The sequence below is a fragment of the Coptis chinensis genome, chromosome 6 (assembly GCF_015680905.1).
Source record: "Coptis chinensis isolate HL-2020 chromosome 6, ASM1568090v1, whole genome shotgun sequence".
In the NCBI taxonomy this organism is placed as follows: Eukaryota; Viridiplantae; Streptophyta; class Magnoliopsida; order Ranunculales; family Ranunculaceae; genus Coptis; species Coptis chinensis.
In genome coordinates, this window is record NC_141461.1 from 22,061,886 (window position 1) to 22,086,653 (window position 24,768).

Here is a 24,768-nt window from a genome sequence, read left to right on the forward strand (position 1 = left end):
ATACTTGAGGATGAAGTTGCAGACCTTAAGCGACAATCTTCAGGGCTTGGAAATGCATCTTAGGTAATAATTTAGATAAAAGGTCTGTAGCACTTCTCTTTTCTTGTAGTTCTGTAGCTTGGTAAAAATCCTAAAACTAACCGACTTCAAACAACTGTGATGGGGGAAGACCTGCAAGATGTTTATTCATGCTCTGAACAGCTCTTTGAGAATCTGTAGCTACCACCACCTTTTGTTCAATCAGTTTGCAACCTTGTAGGCCTGCTAGGTTAGCTTTTAATTCTTGAATAGGACAGACCTTGTACCACTCTCACCTGTCAGTAATACTTCTCCAGCAGAGTGTCTGGTTGCTCCTCCCATTCCACACCTTGAGCTGGAGATGTGTCTGCTGTGTAGATAGGCGTAATCGCAAATCCTTATATAGTATGAGCATAAGTATCTACTATAGCTCGCCGTTTATACTATCAGTTGAATGTTGGAGTTAATTTAGGCCTTCGGGTTAAGATTATTGTGTTTATATAGGCGTCTACAAATTGTGATGATAGTTAGACGTCTTAGTATTAACTTGATATGGGTATGCGCAGGTTTGTATTACCGCCTTTACTAAGTCAAATCCAAAAGACGGGGGTTATAGAAAAAGTGACTTTCTGATACCGCCTTTACTAACTCGACTTATTAGTCTGGAGTAGTATCTAAGCCATTAAGACCCGGGTCATTTTTCGGTTTTAAGACATTCGTCAATTCGTAGCGTTCAAATCCTGCCTCTGAACCCTCACTTGACAAAGAGCCTTGATGAAAGACAAACTGAAGGTCCCCAACATTCAAACCTGCTGCTATGGATTCGGGAATACCTAGGTACCTGCCTGCTTGCGGATCCTATCAATCAACAGATGGGAGTATCCAAGACTATTATCACCACGAGTGTGTGTGTTGGGGGGGTAGTGTCCTGTTAAAGTTAGTCTTGGTGAAAATCAGAAGCGAAAGTAGAAATGGAAATAAAAATTACAGTAACTTGAAAAATAAACAAACTCAACGTACATATGCACAAATAATACATTTTCACCCCAAATAATTTAAGTATACCATTACATAGTTAAATTTGCCCTTCCATTTTTCAGATGAGAATTGTGTGAAAACGTCAATTGAAAGTACAAACAGAAGACTGCTATACCTCATGAGTTGGGAGAACTTTTTGTACTTCCTCATAGTGAGCTCATGAAACTAATAATCCTGACAAACAAACTAGTGGTTTCAACACAAAAATGGCCACCACAGGAATTAAAAAAGCTTTCCAGGCTGCTACATTCCACTTCTCATCATTGCACAGAAGTCCTCGTATAGTAGTTGATCCTTCCATCCTGTTGGGTCAATATGGTGAGTGGACATGGTATACTGGAGAGAAATTTCTAAACTTTTGAGACAGAATACTTACATTGTCACTGTCCACCTCTGCTATTATATCCCTAATAGTTGCCTCATCACCCATTCCATGATCTTTCATGGCTGTTTCCAGTTCATCTATAGTGATAAACTTGTAAAAAAATAATGACAACTCATAATGAAATGTACACTGTAAAACAAAAAAAAGTTCATCAAACAAGGAGAACTAGAATAGTGAGTAAAAATGCTATTTATAGATAATATTCATGACTCGTCCAAGTTGCTTTTGAACAGTGGTAACATACTGTCTATTCTCTAACTCACTTGCGACCACAGCCTGTCTCAAAGATATCCTGGTTTTATTATTTTTTTGTTTTATGTTGGTGTTTAGACGGGGAGGTGGGATAAATAATTTTGGCAGAAATTTCATCATGATTCCATTTATAATTTTTAACATCTTTCACGGCGAAAGTAGAGAGCTGACAGAACTGAGTAGCAACAACAATCTGTGAATCATTAAGGGCCTATGTGTGCATGTCTTTATGCATTTTATCACTGAAAAAAGGAATGTCAAAAATTGGTTCATAGATATGACGAGCATATCCAGCTACTGGAGTGACAGGCCCATGATTTGCAAATGACGGATGAGAAAGCAAGCAGTACATAAATAAACAAGTAGCATACTTACCCACTGTTATCTTTATTAAAATACTGGAATGTTGTATACAGATGCTCATCTCTTTCTAGCCGGTGTCCTAGGACGTCATAAGCAGATAGCACGGTGGCTGATGACGATGTAGTTGGTAACAGAGTTATGCAAAGAGAACTGAGAATAAACAAAATCAGTGGAGACATGGTTGTACTATTTCTATTACCATTGTATACAAGATACAACAATTACATGCAGTTCTCTATTAAATATGGTTAAATAGAGGATTGGGTACAAGAAGAACACAGCTTCTGCATGATTCAAACCATACAGCAAAAAAACTGAATACTATACAAGTATGTGATGATAGTAAGTATGTCACAGTCTATCACGTATTAGTATTGGTGCTGCGAGCGAGCGCAGGTTAGTATTGGTGCTGTGATTTTTAATGAAATGTTGAAAGTTTGAGTACTTTGTGATATTGGGAATTTTGATTCTCTTGGGATTGTTTTATGATTTGGTCATGTGGGTATGTTGAATTTTTTAGGATAGGTGACTTTAAGGTTTGGTTTCAATTTGCAATGGTATGAATTTTTTTTGTATGTCTATTTCCTATATGTTTTGGTCATTGTGATGTTTCTAGTCAGTGAAGATTAGTTGTTGAGTTTGTATCATGTCTTAGATTGAATAAATGATATAGTAAGTAATCATCTCTATATTCATTATTCTTTTTGAATAACCTATATTAACTTCATTGTTTTTTCTTATTTACTTAGGAAATACAACAATCACTAGTTCGTGATGGTTCTCGCAATATCCGACCTCAATCTACAACTTGTCACTTGAAGAGTTTCATAACAAAGACTGTGGTTGCACTTGGAGAAGTATGCACCTATTTAACGACACCTCCAAGTTCGTATAATGTCCAAATCGATGAGATACTTGATGATTTTGCACCGTTGTATGAAGGAGATGGAAGACTTGGAGATATTGTGCTTGGTGACATGATTACTTGGCCAAAAACTTACGTTTTTTTTGCATGCAAGTAGGGATATTTTATTACTTATTAAAAAGAATGTTACATCGAGTGAGAAGGAGTACAGCTATAGAGAGACTAAGTTAATGCATCCAGTCTAGCTAAACCGGTAATAAGGCCTATATGGGCTTTCGATGGCCTTGATGTAACTTGGTCTAGTTGAGCTCCAAAGAGTCTCGCCTTGGATCAGAGAAGATCCTCTCTTTGCAACAGCATCAGCGCCAAAGTTGGCCTCACGAAAGGTATGGGACAGACGCCAGTGCACAAGCTTTTGTGTTGCTATAACCCAACAAGCTTTAAGAAACCAGGGCATGTTGCCTCCACTGAACGCCTTAATCGCTGCGGTTGAATCGCTCTCAATCCATAAGTGTAACCATCCCTTGCCAATTGCTACTTCCGCTGCTAAGACAATTGCAAAACACTCCGCGTCAAAATTGGTGGTGACCCCCAAACCGTAGGCTTGAACGCCTAGTACTTGGGCCTCATGGTTCCGAAAGACAATGCTCGCGCCACCAATTGATAAAAGGGAAAACGATAGTTTTACCTACGAATAAGTTACGAGACTCAAATGCAAGTAAAACTAGAACTAATTTACACTTATGTTATCAAAGTTTTCTACACTCTCGATGCTATTGCACTAAGTGAAGTAGAGAATTCGTTCCACTCCTAGTTCTTCAGAATTCAATACTAACTACAATTATCGGTTCTACCAAAGTCGTGAGAATAATGATTATGTAACTATGCTAACAACGATTGAAATGACATAATCGAAATGTTCTAAATACTACGATGGCAATTCAAATACTAAGGTTCGAATCTAGATTAAGAATTAGGGGAATTTGATTTCACCTTGAATTCAACTTAATAAACTAGCATAGATTGTTGTAATCCAATTCTTACGTTCTTACGATAAGAATTGATCATTCTAATCCCTAATCATTCATGGCAATCTCTACCAAATAATGATTAGCATGTGAGGAAGTTCAACATATTCTCATGGCTAATCAACTACCTTCTAGAGTGGAATATAATCTTACAACTATTTCTACACTACACAATCAAGTTTTCATCAAGGCTTCCTCAAACCCCTCTAATGGAGGTTTAGCCTTGATTCATAAAACTATCATTTCTATATGAATTTGAGCAAGACATGATATAAGGATTATAAATTTACTATATTGATCTAATCAAGAATTCAAATCTAAATTAACAACTAAGAAATTTAGCCTGCATATATGAGCTCCATTAACTTTTCCCTGTGAGAAAAATCCAAGCAAGTTTCATGAGTAGGGCTAGATTCAGTCGCGAAGTTCCTGAGCCCTAGCCCTCCTTCCTTGAGAGGTTTGCAAACCTTTTCCCATTTAAGAGCAATTCCTTTCCTAACCGTGGGATCCCCCGACCAAACAAAATTCTGTATAGCTGCTTCACAGTCTTTGATACACTTTGAGGGCCGTTTGTATATGGACATGTTATACACTGGGAGACTATTGAGAATTGATTGGGCCACAACCACCCTACCCTGAAAAAAAAAAAGCATTCTTCCGGCCCAACCACTTGCTCTTCTCTTCACTTTATCCACCAAGAGTTGTATACTAGCTCGAGTTATTCTACCTTTAAAAAGTGGAGTGCCCAAGTATTTCTCAGGGAGAGAACCTTCAGAGATATCAAAAAGTTCTATAACTTTAGCTTTCTTGTCCCTATTCATAACACCAAGGAACAACTTGCTTTTAGACTGGTTGAAATATTAGCCGGCGGACTGCTCATAGGTGTTAAGCAAGTGTTTAAGAAGCCTAAGGCCCCGTATGCCTCCATTAGCGAATATGAAAACGTCATCCACGAACAAAATGTGGGTGGGGCTAGGGCACTTGCCCGCTGCTGTCATATGCTTTATCTTGCCAAAGTAAAATAACCCATTCAATGCTCTACTGAGGACATCTTCCGCTATATGAAAGAGGATGGGGGATAGGGGATCCCCCTGCCTGAGACCTCTACCAGTCTCAAAGAAACCACATGGACCACCATTGATAATAATAGAGATATTAGCACTTTTGGAGAAGAGTGGAAATCTAGGAGCACCATTGGTTGCAGAAGCCAAACCTTCTAAGTACTTCTAGCAGGAACTCCCAACTAATAGAATCAAAAGCTTAAGTAATGTCAAGCTTGATGTCGACGTTGCCACCCCTAGTCTTCTTGTCCAATTCATTCACCATTTATGAGGCAAGAGTAATGCCCACTGTGCCTATTTTGCCTTGAATAAAAGCCAGCTGTTCTCCGCTAATGATCTTACTCACAATGGATTTAATCCGCAAGGAAAGAATCTTAGTAATAATCTTGAATAAGAAATTACTAAGGCAGATAGGTCGAAAATGATTAACTTCAACAGCATTTGTAACTTTCGGTACTAGGACGAGAAAGCTAGAGTCCATGCCCTTGGGGAGGACATTATCTCTAAAGAAAGAAATGATTGCATGACTGATGTCCTGTCCAATGATACTCCAGAAGGTGTGATAGAAAATGCCTTGGAAGCCGTCGGGCCCCGGAGCACTGTTTGCATCCATAGCGAACACCGTATCTCTGACCTCATTTTTGGTTGGCATGGCTGAAAGTGTAGCATTATCTTCCACTATAACCAAGTTCGGAATCAAATTCATCATAACTTCATCCATCTCTACTGGTTGGTGCTTGTACTTTTCCTGATATTCCTCTACAATAAACCCCTTTATATGGTTTTGTTGTGTGAGAAAGGTACCTTCTCTGTTCTTTATTTCAGTGATTTGTGCTCTTGCCTGTCGCATTTTGATGGTGGCGTGAAAGTACGCCGAGTTTCGTTCACCGTGTAAAGCATCTGAGACTCTGGATTTCTCCTTTGCCATGGTAGTAAGAACATTTGTAACTTCCTCAATTTCCGATGCCTTATCAAATTCCATTTGTTGTAAAGTGGAATCTGTAGGGTCATGCTCCTGATCTAGCAGAATCTGATCCATTTCCTCTTCAAGGCGCTTAAGATGCTGGGATTGATTACCAAAGACTTCAAAACTCTAGCTTTTCAACTTTTGCTTCAGCCTTTTCAGTTTTTTTACGACTTTCCTTATAGGCACATCATATAGGGGCTCGTTCCAGCTGTCCGCTACCACCTCCCTAAGAGTATCATGAGAGAGCCAGGTCTTTCTGAACCGAAATGGTATGTTGTGGGGCTTAGGAATGCAAGTGTTCCAGCCCACAATTGGACTATGATCAGAGAGCTTTCGTTTGAGAATTTTGCTCCTCCATCCTACATTTCCTTTCAACAAATCTTGGTTCACCAACATTCTATCTATCTTCTGAAGCATACGTATGCTACCCCATCTCTTATTACACCAAGAGTATTTAAATCCCGAGGTGGTGGAATCAATGAGAGCATTCAAGTGGATAAAATGATTGAAGTCATCCATAGCCGATATACACGGAGTTCCACCCCCTTTCCTTTCGGCTATTGAAGTAACAATATTGAAGTCCCCTATCACTGCCCAAGCTTGTCCACTTGTACCCAGCAGAGAAAGCTCCTGCCAAAGCTGACGACGAATACCATAAGAACTGCTTGCATGCACAAAAGTTAGAAGAAAATTTCCCACTTTTACTGTAATCTGCTGCTGGGATAAATTAACAAGGGTAGGAGTCATACCCTCCCTAAAGAATAACCATATATTGCCTACCCTGTGAGGGGTGTTATTGTGATAGAAAATCGCACTGAAACTGTGTTTACTCAACAATGGCGGAAGCACGTTTGGTGACTTGATAAAAGGTTCCGCTATACAGAGAAAGTTGGGGTGGTGAGATAAGACAAGCTCCTCAATATGGTACCAAGGTTCCTGTCGTTTGACTCCCCTAGCATTCTAGTACAATGTATTCATTTGCGGGTTGATGAATTAGCCTTCTCCCTGGTGCTCGGTGCAGACAAATTCTGCACCTGCCACTTAGGCTTACATCCTTTCTTTCAACTGGCTTGTGCCTCATCCTGTTCCACCTGATCCGCCCAATTCATTTGTAGTAGAAAATCAACTTCCTCAAGAACCCAAAACCTATTTGGAGAGGCCAAGTTATATTCTTCAGAATCTTGATTCATTCTAACTTGTGGGTCAGGTGTAGTGGTCTCCTTGGCCTTTGCTACATCAGGTTCAGCCAATGCCGAAGGGGAAAGCAAAACCTCTGTAGCTGTCGTCAATGTTCTAGCTGTGAGTAACTCATCTCTTTCCTAGTTGCGATGCTCAGATCGTCCATCCCCATTCACAGTTGCAATATCACCTGCTATGGAGTCGGTCTGGGCATCATGGAGGTGTAGTGCCACAGCTCTTCCAACCGACCCAATCCTACTCTCAACAATACCAAATACACAAGGTTCTCAGGCAGACTCTCCAGCCGAGATGGTTGGAAGAGCTTCTTGTCGACCTTAGACAGCTACCTCCTTGCCATGACGTTGTTCAGAAATGGCATAGTGGAGCATTGGGTCCAGGTTGTTACCTTGATCCACTGCGTTCTGGCATGCTACTGAGCCCATGGTGCCCTCGACCTCAACATCTAGATTTGCTATTAGCTGCTCTGTCACTGATATTGACTGCTCTATCAGTGGCCTCATCAGTTGGTCCTCGTCCCCCACCAAACCCATAAAACCAGTTCGAACCGCAACCGGAGCTTTCGGAGTTTTTTCTCTGCTAGGTATTCGCCCCTTGTCAACTAGTCTCTCTGGCATGCTTTTTTTTCCCACGCCTCCGGACAAATTTCTCTCCCATTGGTTAGGTGGTTGTAGTAACATCCACTACCACCTCCTTATCCTTGTTTCCTTGCCCGTTGTTTCTTTGCATATCACTACGGAGCTTCCTACATTCCGTAACCAAGTGGCCCACAATTTTGCAGTGGGTGCACATTTTCGGTAGTTTGCTAACCTCTACCGTTTGACAAAATTGGACGTTTTTAGTCCTGACATAAATTTGATTGGGAATAGGTTCCAACAGATCAACATCCACCAAAATCTTGGCATAGTATCCATATTCCCTATTCAAAGTTTTCTCATCAATCTCCATAGGATAACCCACTCCTCGGGCAATAGACCTAAGAGATTCTAGCTCCCAGTATTCCTGCCCCAGTCTAGGCAGTCTGATCCAGACAAGTGCGTGAGATTGACGTTGGCTGTCCGGATTGAAGTTTGGCGTCCACTGACTAATTCTCATAGGAATTTTGTCAAATTGCCATGATCCCTTCGCTCAGACCTGTTCAAATCCTCAGGTTTTGAAAATCTCAAAAATAAGTAACCCTTTCCTATAGGGGTAATGAGACATTCACTGGACGTCTGCCATAGTTTCTTAGCTAGGATACGCACCCGTTCCAGTGTCACCTTTTGTAAATCAATCTTACCCACCAGACAATGTTTGCAAAAGAGAAGACCTTTTTCATAAGTTGTTTCCGATATTGTGATTGCAGGGTACTCCCCCATCCTCTCTGGATTTGGAAGCTCCGTCATTTCCATTGGTTGTTGGATATGTTTAGTTGCAGCATCAACATATGAGATTCTGTTTGAGCCCATCAAAGGAGCTGCTGCATTACTTCTAGGTAGATTATCTTGTGGAGCGGCTGGAACTGTACCTGAAACCATAGGCATTGGCGCACTGGGATTTTCCAGTTCATAGAGATTCATTCTTGGTACCTTGCGAACTCACACTCTCAGAAGTGGAGGATTTTATCGTGAAGGAAACCAAGAGAGAGGTAGCTATCTTGGGCGAACTTACACTATGAAGCAGTGAAGGATTTTACCAGCCAAAGAAAGCTAAAAAGAATGCCTTCCCGAATGCGCACTCTGAGGGAGTGTGGGATTTCAGCGAGAAAGCGCAAGGCACAGACGAAAAGGTGAAGAGCTCGATATCGCTAGATTTTTTCCTAAAAAGGAGGGAAAACGAGATGCAGAAAGGATATGTGCTATTCACTTACTATTTTTTACTAAGAGTTTATGACTATTTAATACTACGAACTTTCGTTTTTTTTCTTAAATGGTACCCGAACTTTGTTTCTCGCATATTCGTACCACGAAGTTTCAATTTAATACATCAGTTAATTTTCCATCCAATTTCACTAACGGCGTTAGCACTATTCACGCAGCCCTATTCACGTGAACAGTGTTTTTTTCAAAATTTGAAAAAACACTATTCACATGAACAATTTTTAAAAAAATAGAATCTTAAAAATTAATTCTTTAATGAAAAATAATTAAAAAACACTATTCATGTGAACAGTGTTTTTACTATTTACGTGCACAGTGGGGTTTTTTTTTTTGTAATAATCTAATTTTTAAGATTGATTAAAGATTATTACAACAAAAAAAAAAAATCTATTTACGTGAATAGTAAAAACACCGTTCACATGAATAGTGTTTTTTTATTATTTTTCATTAAAGAATTAATTTTTAAGATTGATTAAAGATTTTTTTTTAAAAAAATGTTCACTTGAATTTTTGAAAAACACTGTTCACGTGAATAGTGTTTTTTTGTTTTTCAAAATTTGATTTTTTGAAAAAACATTGTTCACGTGAATAGTGTTGTGTGAATAGTGCTAACGCCGTTAGTGAAATTAGATGGAAAATTAACTAAGGTACTAAATTGAAACTTCGTAGTACGAATAGGCGAGAAACAAAGTTCGGGTACTATTTAGGAAAAAATGTGAAAGTTCGTGGTACTAAATAGTCATTAACTTTTTTACTAAAAGCGGTAAAGAAATGGAGCATAGGATCACCAAAGTAGGTTATGTTATCTCGCTACCATGGTCCCCTTTTTTGGTCCCCATTTTTTTCTCTCAAGCTTTCTCTCGCATCAATACTTTTAGCCAAAAAATTACGTGGTTTTTCATTGATCGATGAAGCTTTTAAATTGACAAAAACTTATCTTCTTTTGGCGTGCCTTGTAAATCCAAGTACATAGTTGTTTTTTGGTCTTTGGATAGTGTTTCTAGCTAGCTATTGAATACTTGAGCAACAAGATCGACTTCAAATATTTTGGTATTTTGTCAAACTTCAAGTTTTATAGTATATGGTATTGTAATGTAAACAATTTGGATGGAATGATAAATATAAGGATGTTTTGGTACTTAAGTTTGATTATGGTTTCTTAATTATAGTGCAGTTTGAATTTAAATTATTTAGGTAGCCAATCATATTGAAGCAGCAGGTGGATCCGATAAATTAGATTTTCAAATACTCTACTGTCATTAGCCATCTGCAATAAGGAATTGAAACTATTCAGTTTCGTGTTTTGATCGAGCAGGACGCAGCTCTAAATAGTGCGAAGCTGTTATTTTAAACCCTAAACCACGGCCATTAGCCGTCCACAAAACTCATTTCTTGACGGTTACTAGCTGTCTTTGTATTTCAAATAATGGACAGCCACTAACCGTCGAGAATCAATACCACGACATTTTTAACAACGGCTTATGAGACAGTCAGTAACCGTCGAGATTGACCAATCTCGACAGATATAAGCCGTCCTAAATCAACCGTTTTGACATAGTGAACGCTATGAATTCTGATTCCATAGTAGACCTTGCTATGCACGTTTGCTATGAGGATTTCCTCAAAATTTATGCATCTCTCCTACAATAAAACACCACATTTGATGTCTTTTGAGTAATGCTTCAACAAATTTCTAATTTTGAATTGATTTATTCAAGGAGATACATAATCCCCCACATTTTTCTAATTTCTCGTGACAAAGTTAATAAATTAGAAAACCATTTATATTAGATATATGTTTTTCAAGTGAGACGTTTTGTTAAAGAATGTCACATATCATTCATATAGTGTCTAAACACTTCTAAGACCTCAATTTGCTTACAAGTATGTTGACATTCACAAGAATGAATAGTCAACCATTTAATTAGTTCTTTTTTTGGTTATTGGTTATGTTCACAAAGAGTCACAAAAACTCCAAATCTTGAACTTTATCTTACCAACAGGCCGGTGTCTTGTTCGAAGTATCTTGGTTTTGCTTCCAAGTGTTTGCTTTTCCAAACAGTCGCACCTTTTCATCAAGTTCACTTTAATTTCACCCATGTTCAATGAACCATCTTTGTTTAAACCCAAACCATATGGCGCCAAGACCATTACAAAGACCATGGTGGTTATTTAAGTTATTGAACGTCCATTAAATTGGACACAAACTAGTATGCTTCAAGCACTTCATCGATGCAAATCGACTTTCCATTCAATCAGTGCGTGAACCATTCCCTTCTTTCACATCTCTTCAAACGGATTGAAGGAATTTCGAAGGTCACCTTAGCATTCATACCAAAATATAATTTATGAGTGTGTAATTAACTAGAAATACATACCTGTCCCATCGCATGGAAAGATCATAGTGATGAACTATGGCAAGAAAACGTTTCTGCCACATATCAATCTTTGACCACCGCTTCTCAACGAAACGTGAACAAAACATTTTTGTCTTGTACTTGTTAATCAAACCATGAGATGGCGCCAAGACTCCAGTCTCAAGTGTGAATTACTAAAGTGTCAAGAAACTCTTTGCTTTGAACGTCACCTGCAAACTTGCAATAACTAACAAATCGATCTCCATGTGAGTCAAACTTATATATACTAAACACATGTCATCCCAATTGCCACTTGTCTCTTGAATTGGTTTGGGTTATTAACAAATTATAACTGCCTTAAATCCAACCGACACATTGTCTTCTGGTGAAGACCACATGGCAAAACCAATAGTACTATAGCAAGGTTTTATGTTCTTCTCCCTCCAAACAAATTGTATGCACATGAACATGAACCGTTCCCACCTTATACACGTTTTCGACTGACATCTAGGAAGATGGCCACGCAACTGCCAAAATATATTTTTTGAATGTGTAATTAACTAGAAATACATACCTGTCCCAATGCATGGAAAGATCATAGTGAGAAAATTATAAAACAAAAGGTTTGTACTGTTTGGTGATTGGTAAAGAGTAAGTACATTTAAGTTGTATATTCCTAACAACTTAAGACATATTTTTCCCCTCATGGTGCTTAAAGGTTGATGAGAAATTGTCTCCTAAGATAGAATGGATTTCTTTCTATATAAAGCTAGCACTATAATTCTACAAAATCAGCGAACACAGCATAGTATTTGATTAAGAATAGAGGGAGAAGAGAAAGATTAGAAAATGCGTGATCTGGTGTATCTTTCTCTCCAAATTCATCCACTATTTATAGGTGAGAAGTGCATTTTCAAAACAGCACAGTGACTCTTTGAAAAAGTTAGGCACATCTTTGAAAAGTCACATGTTTCGAAATGGAGCACTATTTCGGCATAAAATACTATTTTGAACCAGTGCCTATTTCAAAATATCGCACCATTTCGGCATAAAGCATTGTTTCGAACCAGTGTCTATTTCGTAATGTCGCACTTTTTCAGTATAATGCACTGTTTCGAACTAGTGCACTCTTTTGAAAAGATTTTTTTCTCTTTACATACTATTTCAAGTGAAAGTGATTTCATCTCAAGTATGGTAACTTTGGAGACAAATTACTCATTCATATCTTAATAGATTTGTGCAAATCTATTATTTTTTTAACAAAAACCATTTCAGTTTTTATACAATGCAACAATGCTGGAGCGGATTTTGTCCAATGCTACGGTGACATTCTAGATCCTCTTTATGTACCCCATATGGTTCGTGATTTTTTTACTCTCAATGGCACGATCAATTATGATGGTCTATATCAACCGTTGCTTTCAATTCAAGTTACCCAACCGCTGATGGCATCATTTCGGCATTTTACGAACTCATGGTCTGAAATATCTAGAAGCAATTGTAGTTATATGATCCCACGTTTGCTTTTTCTCAATCGTTGGTTTTTCAACGGTACCAATTCACTGATTCGAATTCCAGCCTCATGTTTCGAAAAATTGACCACATCGTGTGCTTTGCCCCTACTCGAGAAACGGATTTTTGATTTCACACCCTAAAATATTGCTAAACTTGAAACAAAATCAAGATATCAAGACATCAATATCTTCTTTTTTAATTGTACTGGCGCACGTGTTGCAAGCTGTCACACGTGAACACAATCTTAATTCTAATCAAGAAATAAGTTAGAGTGTTTCTACAGCAACACACACTTTGAACCGAATTTGTGAACACAATGATGTGGCAAGCAGAGAGACCTTGATTTGCAGTACTTCTTTGAGAAATACACACACACCCCTTGCCTGATGAGTGCCACGTCATTGTGTTCACAAGTTTTGGTTCATTTTGTGTGTTGCTAAAGAATTTTTGAATAAGTTATCGGTTATTAATGGGTTATAGGGGAAATTTGACTCTCTGTTACGTAAAGACTACTTTGGTAATTCTGTCTATTGGGATATTGTGACAACAAAGGTTGGTGAGTTGATGAACCGAGACATCAAATTCGCAGTTGAGTTGTTGAGCCAAGTGGTTGACTTGCATACGGGCGCAAAAAATTGCAATGCTAGGGAAATTTGGGTGAAAAAACCGGCAATACTTTGCATTCAAGAGTTGGAAAGTCAAAATCCAATTTTGACTACAGGATGTTCCGCAAGGTTTAATATGTACGGAAATGATTTTGGGTGGGGGGCCTCATTGGGATGCGAAGTGGGTGTGGTAATAAGTTTGATGGAAAGATAACTATTTCTCCGGGTGCGACTAAGTATGGATGTTGAAGCCTGTCTTTCTCCTAAAGTATTAAAGGAAATGGGAGAGGATGATGAGTTCATGTGGTTTGTCTTGGCTTAGAACACTAATTAGTTGTTTTACTTACTTGACAGTCAAAATCTTGCGAGTGGACTAGTCTGAAATCTGATGCCTGGTCAATATTGCATTCACTTTCTATGTCATTATGAAGTTTATGCATTTGCCTTGGTAACAAAATTACACATTTACACGTACATTTTCTAATACATAATTGGACTATCATAGTATCATCCTAGCTCAGTTCAATTATAATTTTTATTCTCTATGAAAATGTCTAAATTTATTCTAAAGGATTATTAGGATATTACACCAAGTTAATACTTGGCCCTTTAGTTAGGATAAGAAAAGAGGATGGTTTTGGTTGTTGTTAATGGCTGCACTTCATGAGGATGAAAATGCCTACGTATCCAGTCTGTGTATTGGAAGTGGTAGTGAAGTTTGAGTTAGTAACTCAGGTTAGGGTTAATAACCAGACTGGAATCAAGCCACACGTAGTTCTTGGGGGTAGCTTTTATAGGCATTGGAAGTGTGCATCGGATGAGACACGTGTGGTGGTATGGACAGGTGTTAGGTTGTTTAGACTGGCATAGAAAGGATAAGGTCAAGGCTGTAATGATGGTAAGAGTAGTGCTATAGTGGCGCCGTCTGTGGCCTGATGTTAATGATAGCAATGATGAGAGTGGCAGGTGATGATGTCACGAGATGCTACTGAGTGACGAGTGCCCGAGCATAGTGATAAGTGCCTGAGTATAGTGAGGAGTGCTAGAGCATAGTGACGAGTGCCCGAGTGATAAGTGCTTGAGTATAGTGATGAGTGCCCGAGTGACGAGTCCATGTATGCTGGAGCCGAGTCGGGTTGGTGGCCTGGAGTTGATATGATTGACTTGGAGTAGGAGGTCTCTTACATATCCCTTTCTCATTAGTACATCGTTGAAAAAGACGTGCTGACGAGAAATTCAGAAAGAGTCAGGATACGTCATTGGATGAGACATTCTTCTGTGATTGACGAAGTAGCCAAGGCCTCAGTGGTTGTGTGGAAATACTGAGCAAATAGAAAATGTATCCCTCGGTTATTGTAGACCGTAGGTGCGGCTGTTAGCCCTCAGTGTGGAATTTGAGACGTGGCGCATTGATCTTTCGGAGGGCGTGATTTTAATTTGTCCCTTAATTGTTGAGCATTGTTTGCAGTGTGATACTTTTTGAAGTCGTTGTGAGGGCGTTTAGCATATGTCACCAAGAGTTAGGTAGTTGGTCTACTTGGATTTGGGATTTGATTGGTGGAGCACATAAATTAAAATCAAGCCCTTAGTGATCAAAAGTTGTTGGATTGACCTGTATGTCAAAAGTAGTGAGTAAAGATTTGTGACTAAAATATGAACGAAAAATAGAAATGTTTTAGCCTGGATGTCAACGACATATCCATATTCACTACATCTTGATTTTATGAAGGATTGAGAAAAATCTACACCTCAGTCATCACATATCATTTTTAGTGGAATGCTCTTTGAGGCCGTTGTGATGACGCTCAGTATGGATACCAAGAGTCCATAGTTGGATTTTGTAGTCATGCGTTGATGAGGCCGTTGTAAGGGCTCTCGGCATATGGATTGTGAAATTGATTTCAGAGTGTATAGATTAAAGCCAAGCCCTCAGTTATCGAACATTATGTATACCAAAATGTCAAGACATTGCTGGTAAAAAATATAAATGAACAAATAGATATACGTATGTAGTATTGCATGTTAGATGCCCTGAGCAAACAATATTGATTAAATAGTAGGTGTACTCCCTGAATTGTAGCTGCTAATGGACGAGCTGGACAAGAGAGAAAACGAACTAGTGAATGTCTTGAAGAAAGATGAGTGTGCGAGTCATTGAACCAGACGAGTGCGCGAGTCACTAAGCTTGGCGAGTGTTTGTATGCCTAACGAGTGTGTCTAACGAGTTATTGAGTCAGACGAGTGGGTCTGAAGAGTCATGGGGTCTTACGAGTGTGTCTGACGAGTACCCGTATGTCTGGCTTCTTGATCATTATAATATTGAGATGGCTTGCAAATGGCCTCAAGAAACGCATAGGTCTTACGAATTGCTTTAGTATAATATGAACTGGAGGGCGGCTTACGAAGAATTGCTTTTGAGCTGGAGCGGGCTTATGAACTTCCTCTATAAATAGATAGGACTTAAAAATTGCCTATTAGTGCTTGCATAATGAGAAAAGGAGGGGTCTCAATATGCCATAATCCTTCACTCGTCGGGACTACTATATGCAGAGTGATGAGAAATCAATTTATAGGGTCACCCATGTTGTAATTGGGAGGTGAGTTTCTACAAGTCGAGTTTCTGTAAGTTTAGTTCGAAATCGCAAGTTGATATATATAGAAATGATATCCAAGTTCTACAAATTTGTTTTTGCAAGGTGTTCCAAATGAGGTTGTGAGCGTTGCTGCTAAGTCAACATGTTGGGATGGGCCGAATGGGCCTTGATATTTTGGCAACCATTTGCCGAAATGAACTAACCAAAATTTCAGCTAAACTTTAAAACATAGTTAGGGTTTAAAAGAGAAAGTGTGAGACAAAATTGGTTGCTAAGGTTTGAGATTTGGTGCCTCTCTTGAGAGCTTTGTTCATGCCTAAACTCATTGGTAGTTATCTACGCAATTGGTTATTTGTTGATGAGAGATTTGTGATGCCATAAGAAAGGGGAATTTGGGGGTTCTATTGAACTAAGATGAGTGTATAACACTATTTGATTCTCTTTCAATTGGAGCTTCTCTTTGGTTGTGGATTAAGCGCAAGCCAAACCACGTAAATCTTTGTCTCTCTTCTCTTGGTTGTTTGTTTGAATTTGGTGAGTAGTTTACATTTTTTACTACTTATTTACGAGTTATTTAGTTGATTTCATACATTGTAGTTGTGGGCTGATGCTTCTACCACGTTTGATATTGGTTGTTCGCTTCCATTGCATTGGGTTGGTGTGCTTCATAGGTTTTAGGGCACAACAAATTGGTATTAGAGCCAAAGGTTCTACCTTGGCATAGTTGGTGGTTGTTTGTGGTGGAAGTTTGGTTGAAATCAAATATTTTGGTTCCATTGGTTGTTTCCGCATTGGTATTGTTTGAAGAAATTCTCAATATGGTGTTTCTTTGGTTGTTGGTGTTTGGGTGTTATGGAAATTGAGAATGTGACAAGTATGTCAAATTCTATGGTTGTGACTCCTATTGTGGTGGTTGATATCGAGAGTTTAGATGGAAACATGTTTAGGAGGCAAGCCATGCAAGGCAAAGGAGGATACGAGAAAGGGAAGATCGTTTGAGGAATTTGTTAAAGGAGATTGAGTGGGAGTTGGCGACTGACCCATTTTTTGAAGAGCTCGGTGTCTGAGTACATAGAGAGGTGCGCGATAGTTTGAGATATCAGGAAGGGGAACATTGATTTTAGGATTCCCTTCTTTATCAGCCCCAGTCTTAATATTGACAGTTTCTTCAGTCCCTTCTAGAAGTCTGAGCACTTTCTCGGAGTTCACGCGAGCTTTGGCAAAATGAGGGAGAAGTACTGAAAAGACGCAAAGAATAGTGATATCAGATATGGGATTTCCGAGGTATAAAGAGTGAAAACAAATCAAATGGAGGACATACCTACGGAGTTGAAGACTTGATGTTTCAAAGGAGGATTTATTGGGCTATCGGCGCTTTCCCATGTACCCATAACAACAATCGGATATTTGGTCCACTCTTTGTCGCTCTTACGGTTTTTACGAAGGATACCCCTAATGTTTCTTTGGGTATGTTTTTTGGGATAAAAATATCCGATAATCTTTTCACAAAATCGATAGTGCATAAGAATATCGGATAGCCTGATTCGGTCAGCTTCATACCTATTAGGGGAAAAGTGGCTATTGTAATAGTTGCAGACAAACATCAATCTCCAGAAGTTACCCATACCCTGACCAGGGGAAATATTCAGATGGCTCAGCACTTCACGGTCGAGATCGGATAAAGGAAATCTTAGTCCAGCGGCGAGTTGGCCAACAGTAACAATGATTTCGTCTATGGTACCACTCTGACACTAAGTAAAAGCCCGAGTACCAGCATAATGTTGTAAATAAAGGGAGGAGGGAATTTGATAGGTGGCTTGAACTAAAGCTAGCACTACACCATAATAGGATATTTGCAACACGCACCTTTTTTGCTTTGCAACGGTTATTTACCGTTAGTAAGTTACCAACGCTATATAAGCGTTAGCAATGTTGTAAAGCATTACTTTATTTTTTTGAATTTCTGGAATTAATTTCCAACGCTTGAAAATCGTTTGGAAAGTGTTATAAATTCAAAAAACCAAAACAACATCGAAATTTCGAAAAAAGAAATCGCACTCGGTATGTAAAAATAGAAAACCTCTCTTTCTCTCTCACAGTCGCTAGGTTAGGGTTTTCTTATCTTTCTCTCCTTCAACCCCTCCTCCTCTTCCCTAGAACAATCACTTCCTACCTTCTTCTTCCTTCTCTAATTTCCAACAAATGGATTGTGTTGAAACCAATCCATCTCGTCTTCTAAAAAAAAATCTTGACAGAGCTCGAAGCTAATAATAATAAATCAATCAATGGCTAGAAAATCATCAATCTCTTCCTCATCATCCAATAATCGTTGGAGATATATTCACTCATCTTATTATCTGAAACGTCCTAAACGATTAGCTTTCCTTTTCATTTCATTCGTTTTCCTCACTTTCTTCGTTTGGGATCGACAGTCTCTCATCAGAGAACACAAGGTAACACTTTATTCTTCTTCTTCTTTATTATTATTATACTTTTAACTAATTAACATGATTATTGATTGGCAGGCAGAGATGACCAAATTATCTCAAGACTTTCTTCGATTGTAGAATCAGCTGCAAGAATTTAAATCTGCTTCAGGTGAAACTATGATTACGAATGTTGAAATGATATGATTCGAGAGGGAAAGTCAAAGAAGCTATGTTCATGCATGGAGGATGAAAAACTTGGGGGGGGATGAAGGTTTAATTTGTTTTTCTTTATTTCCAATTACTTAGACTACTACTTCTTCATCATGTTCAATCTTCTTGTTTGTAGCCACGGACGAAGAATGGTGTTAATAGCTTTGGCGGCCTTGGACAACTTTGATAGACTCTCTTGATACACTATACATTATGGGGTTAGATGAGCAGTTCCAAAGGGCTAGAGAGTGAGTTCCACCTTTCTATTTTAGAGCTCAAAATTAGCAAGGGAATCATCTCATCTTGTTTATCTCATATTGATAGTGATTGCTCAACAGGAACCCATATTGTTGTTAGAGGAAGGCACATGAAGGTGAGTATACTTAGTTTGTTGACTCCAAATCAATTAAATAAATGTTATGGAGGCATCCCCAGACATCCTTGTCTCACCAGATCTCTTGCATCTAGTTCTGATTCCCAATCATCCAGGCGAACCAAACAATGGTATGAAACTCAACTTAACGCATGGATAGTGTCGATTTTTGTTCCACGGTTTGTGCTTGTATTGCTTTCGGTTTAAATCATTCAAGCTAGAATACCATTGCCTCTCATTATACATTGTTTTTGTAATTATATTTGCAAAGTATTACTATCTAATGATACAAGTAATAATCTAAGTTCGAAGTTACGTAATATGTGACTTGGGTTCTCTAATCTTTGTCCTCCTCGAGTCTATTGCAACGAGTCTAATCTGATGATTCTATGAAAATTGTATTTTATTCTTTTCTGTTCCATTTGACACAGTGTTTGCATAGTTAGAACTAATAAACGTATTTTCTTCTCTTGTTTATCCTGTAGAAGCAAAGAAAAGACATCTCTACAGTTGATAATCCCTTTGATGCTCTGACGGACAATATTCCCGAGAAGCCAGTGACATTTACAGAAGGAGCCTTGTACAGTCTTATCATACTTGCTGGGCTTGGTGTTGCTACTGTCGCAGGATATGTTGTTTTTAAAGAGCATATCTTCCAACCAAAAGAGTGAGTATATTGTATTCCTTTCCCTTGAAATATCTTTTGTCTAAATTTTGGGCGTCAAGGAGTTGATTATGGATTAAAATTTAACTACAACCTCATCACTCCTTTTAGGTACAAGGTTTATGGGAAGGCTCTGGAAAGGGTACAAGATCACAACCCAACTTGAGGCCTAACATGGGGACCCAAATGAGACTTTTAAAAACAATCAAAAGTCTTGGAGGCTTCTTTGGTTGAAATTGAAATTAAAGTCCATGTTTTCAGGGGCCTTTACGAGGCCTTTCGAGAGTGTAGTAGGAGTTGCCTATTTTCCCTTAAGGATTTATATAGTGAGGATTCCTTGAACTTAACATGGATAGTTCTAAACGGTTGGGGGTGGGGGGATTGACTTTTTTTTCAGCCTTATTTTATCGCATTAAATTTTATTTGTTTTCTCACAATGGTGCTTTGAACTGATTTTTCATCTGCTGAGTACTTGTGGCAGAGTGAAATTTCTTATCTCTCCGAGGGTTTCTTGAGTTTGATTTAATTCAACGTGCCCTAAAGGGTGTAAAGGTGTAGTGTAGACTCTACCACATTTGCATGCAATCAAAGCTCAACTTTTATTCTGTTTAACATTTCCTGAATTCAGGCTCAGCTGGATAATAATGAAGTGCTAAGATAGTACCGCCAGTGTCCTCTTTTTGTTTAGATATGTATTATAAAATATTGTCATGTGCTAAATCACTAACTAATCTGTTATAATGCTGTGCCACCAATTTTATACTTACCTCTAACTCCTTCCGTAATGGAAAAGAGTTATAAATGTTGTAATGTGCTGAATCACAAAATAATCCGTTATAATGCTCCGTGTCATCAGTTTTATATGTGCCTCTAACTCCTTCCGTAACGGAAAAGTTTCGCTCTTTATTTATGATGATTTCCTTTTCTTATCTCTTATCAGGTTCGAGCGAGAATTGGATCTCCTATTACGGGCTATGGTCAGGAAAGCAGAAACCGAGCTGCTCGCCAAAGGATTCCGAACAGGAAATGGGCTGACGAAGAGGGTGTTGAGCGAGTCGAGGTAACCTCTTACGAGATACCGTTTCTTATAACTTTGATTTTGAAGGTTCATCTCCCTTGCAATAAATATAGCTCACCAACTCATTTTGTGTGTGCAGGTTAATTTCTATATACGTGGACCTCATGGAGCTGGTATGGTTTTTACAGAGATGTTCAACGACAAGGCGGACAAGCAGTGGAAGTTCACTTACTTGATCGTGGAGATCAAATCGCCTTGTCCAGCACAACTGATGCTGGAATCTTACGTCCCAGATTTGAGTGGTTGAGATGGGAACCTAACGATGAGCAAATGAAAGTGTGAAACCGCTATACGTGATCTCCTTATCTGGTAAGTTCGTTCCATTATTGGTTTATGTTGTAGTGGGCTTTTCTGTGTATGCATAGGGGTTCCCTGTATTTACTGAACCAAGTCTTGAGTCTTGACAATTGCGCATTTGAGTTCATCTGGTACGAGTTCGATAGATCACTCTTGAAGGTGATACAGTTTTGACTATAGACTCATTGATAAATTTTGGTGTTGATGCAGTAGTTCTGCTATATCAATATGATAATCATTTACTGATAAAAAGAGCATCCTGAACCCTTGTACCCCAGTAACAGACAGTGAAAAACTTGAACAGAGTTTTAATTCTTTTGTTTAGAAGATAACATATAAAAACAAAGTTGCACAGTTACAATGCCAGATAGTGTAAGAATATTGAGTAACTGATAAGAAGGCCGTGTCCATAGTTGCTGCAATGCCAATCCAAGCTAAAAACCCATGTGACACCAAATTTGATGAAGAAACTCTTCAGTTTTGTAGGTTGTGCCTTCTTAGACTAATGAATCAACAATGACAGGTTCCATTATTTAATTTTTTTGTACAAATAATTTTCTGATCTTTGGATTTTGAGGGTATTTTCTTCAACACATGAATCAAGTGGTTGTAGACCGTCTGCTTCAATTTTTGTCATGTAGAGCCAACAAAATATAGTCTACATCTTTAGGGCGACGTTTGAAAATTAAAAAATGAGTTGCTTTACATCTTGTTGCTAAACTTTCATACTGCTCACCTTTCATACCGTACCTAGTATTTTTCTTTAGGGCCTGATGTTATAAGAGAAGATACTTTTACCATTTTATGATTAGTGTTTCTGTACATTCTGTTACTCACCTTTCATACTGCTTATGTTCTTGAGTGTTGACTAATGAGTAATGACCTTGATCACATGCAGCTTTTACAAGTACTTGCTTAAGGTCTGGATACAGGGGAACAAAACTGAAGCGGTAAAGCATTATAGGTGAGAAGCTCTTTCTTTGGTCATCATATCTTTGTGTTTTCCTTTTTGCTGCTAATGATTTCTGCTTTACCAATCAAATGGAGCAAATGCATCTATTACTCTTTTCCTTATGAAACTAATATGCATGATATCAACATAATATCTTTTGATTTTGGGAATATGTCCCTATTGCTTCAAATTTTGGTCATCATTAGTAACAAAATGTTCATACTTTTTAAAATAGAATAGTTAGGTACATAGTTTCCTTTCCTGTGGTTGTCTCTATTATATCTGTAAATAATGCTACACCATATGAGATCATTTTTGTTTCATTACTAACAAAGTACAACTCTTTCTTACTCTTTTTTTATCTACAATTTCTCTGCCCCATTTATCTCCGTGTTTGAAACTAATGTCTTGATGACTAGATGCTTCTAGTTGGGTGTCATGGTTAGAGAATCCACATTATTTGCTCTATATATTATTATTGGATACAAGTGTTTGTTTGAAAATTTGAATTTCACTTGGTACAAAGTAGGTCGACCTGCTCTATACATTGTTATGTTCCGACCCCTTCTTTTTAGAGTTATGTTGGGTCCATGGCTTGCTAGGTTTATAGAAGCGGTGCTTTTGTTTATATAAAGTGTTTCAAAGCCTTTTAGAATAGCTAGATAGATCATTTTGTTGTCGTTCAATGTGTTGTTCAATGTGTTGTGTAGGGTATCAATTTGATGGAAGGAAAAGCAAGAAGCAGACCAAAATAACTGCTCTCCAATCAAATGATCATAATCACCTCAAGCTCCTCGTCAAGGGAAAAGTTTAAAATTCCACCCTCTATTTTCTCATTTGTTCAACTTCTTACTTTCTTTAGGTGGATTTTCAAATATTTAATTAATTACATGAGTTTAATTAGTACTATCGTATTTCTAAATTCATTATTTGTTTTGTGAATTTTTAGGAATTAGATGGACTTTGTGGAGCCGCATTAGGATTTATAGTGAGTGAAGCCATCACCAATACTTGGTATTGCAATGATTCGAGATTGCTTGGAAAATTGTATTGAATATGTTACCCTTATTTGTAAATATGAATTTGTAACTTTTAGAAAATATTTTGAAGTTATATTGTATACATGGTTTAACGAATATCCTATTTTTTTCAGTATTTTGCTTGTGTTTGCTATTATTTACTTGTCAAATGGTATGAAAATGCAATGGGAACTTTATCATGGAATTGAAATGTTTGTTTCAATATGAAAATTAGATGTTTGTTTCAATATAGGACAAGTAGTGTTATTTTTGCAGGTTAAGTGCGTCTTAATAAAATGGGGCAGATTTAGCTGGTTGCTACAAAATTGGTTTTTTTTTATTATTATTATTTGCAACCCATCAGCAACGGTTCATAACCGTTACAAATTTAAAAACATTGCTAAAATTTTATACGAAATAGGCATAAACAAGCGTTACAAATAATATTTGCAACGCTTAAAAACCGTTGGAAAGTTTTTCTTGCAACGGTTAATAAGCGTTGGAATTTTTTGTTTGCAATGGTCAATAAGCGTTGGAAATTTTAGTTTGCAACGGTTAATAACCGTTGGAAATTTCTGTTTGCAACGCTTATTAACCGTTGCAAAAATTTCCAACACTTTACCCAGGCCATATTTGCAACGCTTAAAAAGCGTTGCAAAAATTATTAGTAACGGTTTTTTGCCGTTGAAAATAGCCTGTTATGGTGTAGTGTAAGTTTGGTCGCTTTATGAAAAAACCACAAAGTCCGTCGCACCATTGACTGGTGTCTTCGATAGTATCGTGTTTAGATTCAGAATCACCGGTTTCAAAGTGGTGTCTTCGATAGTATCGTGTTTAGATTCAGAATCACCGGTTTCAAAGGGATGGCAGGGAATGCTTTCTACAACATAAGTTAGTTCCCACGAAATCTGAGGCCGAGATCGAGTGGTCAAAGTGGAAGCAAAGTTTTGGCTATGAGGTGTATCGTCAGGAAGTATATCATCAGAAAGGATATCATCCGATATGGTATCCTCATAATGGAGGCTATCATTAGAGATGGTATCTTCACTGGTCATTGAAACGACTATACACAAAGAAGGGATGACAAAGGTATTTTTAATATCGTCAATTCAAGATTTACAAAGCATTATTAGCAGCATGATATTAGAGTATCGGCAATGTCGATATAAAAGTTGAATTATTGAAAATACCGATGTATATATATATATATATTGGAATAACATAGTGTTGGATTATCGGAAATATCGTGATATATGCCGATAGTTAAGCCATAACAAACAAAAAAATACAAATAATGTTATGAATAAAAAGATTCGAACTTTTATATGTTTTGAAGTTTAAAGTAGTAATGTATGTCACTGCATAAGCATTAGCACACAAGCACATGCAGATTTAAGGGATTCAATTGAAAACTAAAGTTAAAACAAATTGTTGTATCTATTATTACTAAAGTAAGTATTTCAATGCATGTTTTAGAAAGATTAACGAAGTGCAGGACGAAAGAACGTACCTTATGGGTTGCAAGAGTGATGGGTTTTCAAGAGAATGAGATTAACCTTATGGAAAGTTGAAGAAGAAGAAAACTAGAGTTTTGTGTTTGGAAGCGTACGAAGAAGCTAAAGAGGGAGAAACGGTTAAGGTT

The 24,768-nt window shown here is 37.9% G+C and overlaps 3 protein-coding genes, 1 long non-coding RNA gene and 1 pseudogene across 4 annotated transcripts; 2 read left to right on the forward strand and 3 right to left on the reverse strand.

The window, feature by feature from the left end:
• Nucleotides 1–992: 992 nt before the first annotated feature.
• On the reverse strand, nt 993–1,662 carry LOC147492100 (uncharacterized). The gene is made up of 2 exons (XR_015199944.1): nt 1,433–1,662; nt 993–1,358 (listed from the first exon to the last, which is right to left on the reverse strand). It is a non-coding gene; the product is annotated as an uncharacterized LOC147492100 (long non-coding RNA).
• A 4,441-nt stretch (nt 1,663–6,103) lies between these two features.
• LOC147492101 (uncharacterized) lies at nt 6,104–6,724 on the reverse strand. Its single transcript, XM_086567403.1, has one exon. The coding sequence runs from the start codon at nt 6,722–6,724 to the stop codon at nt 6,104–6,106; it is 621 nt and encodes a 206-aa protein (XP_086423529.1).
• Nucleotides 6,725–7,834: 1,110 nt separating this feature from the next.
• Nucleotides 7,835–8,733, reverse strand: LOC147492102 (uncharacterized). Its single transcript, XM_086567404.1, has 2 exons — nt 8,309–8,733; nt 7,835–8,195 (listed from the first exon to the last, which is right to left on the reverse strand). Exons 1-2 carry the CDS (start codon nt 8,731–8,733, stop codon nt 7,835–7,837), a joined length of 786 nt encoding a protein of 261 aa, XP_086423530.1.
• A 3,740-nt stretch (nt 8,734–12,473) lies between these two features.
• LOC147492103 (putative acetyltransferase At3g50280) lies at nt 12,474–13,832 on the forward strand (annotated as a pseudogene).
• Nucleotides 13,833–16,956: 3,124 nt separating this feature from the next.
• LOC147492104 (putative mitochondrial import inner membrane translocase subunit TIM21) lies at nt 16,957–23,262 on the forward strand. The gene is made up of 8 exons (XM_086567405.1): nt 16,957–17,097; nt 18,967–19,116; nt 19,602–19,783; nt 19,892–19,935; nt 20,716–20,840; nt 20,938–21,167; nt 22,054–22,119; nt 22,818–23,262. The coding sequence occupies exons 1-6, from the start codon at nt 16,957–16,959 to the stop codon at nt 21,103–21,105; spliced, it is 810 nt and encodes a 269-aa protein (XP_086423531.1). The 3' UTR covers nt 21,106–21,167; nt 22,054–22,119; nt 22,818–23,262.
• Nucleotides 23,263–24,768: the final 1,506 nt, after the last annotated feature.

Bases quoted from the DNA above. Each gene is read 5' to 3' on its own strand.
- LOC147492101 (XM_086567403.1), bottom strand. From the start codon at position 6,724: ATGACTCCTACCCTTGTTAATTTATCCCAGCAGCAGATTACAGTAAAA.
- LOC147492102 (XM_086567404.1), bottom strand. From the start codon at position 8,733: ATGAATCTCTATGAACTGGAAAATCCCAGTGCGCCAATGCCTATGGTT. The intron at 8,196-8,308 runs GTCTGAGCGAAG...TGTCTGGATCAG, and splicing joins AAACCTGAGGATTTGAACAG to ACTGCCTAGACTGGGGCAGG.
- LOC147492104 (XM_086567405.1), top strand. From the start codon at position 16,957: ATGGAAATTGAGAATGTGACAAGTATGTCAAATTCTATGGTTGTGACT. The intron at 17,098-18,966 runs GTTTGAGGAATT...TTATGGGGTTAG, and splicing joins GATACGAGAAAGGGAAGATC to ATGAGCAGTTCCAAAGGGCT. The intron at 19,936-20,715 runs ACCCAACTTGAG...TTCTTATCTCTT, and splicing joins GGAAAGGGTACAAGATCACA to ATCAGGTTCGAGCGAGAATT.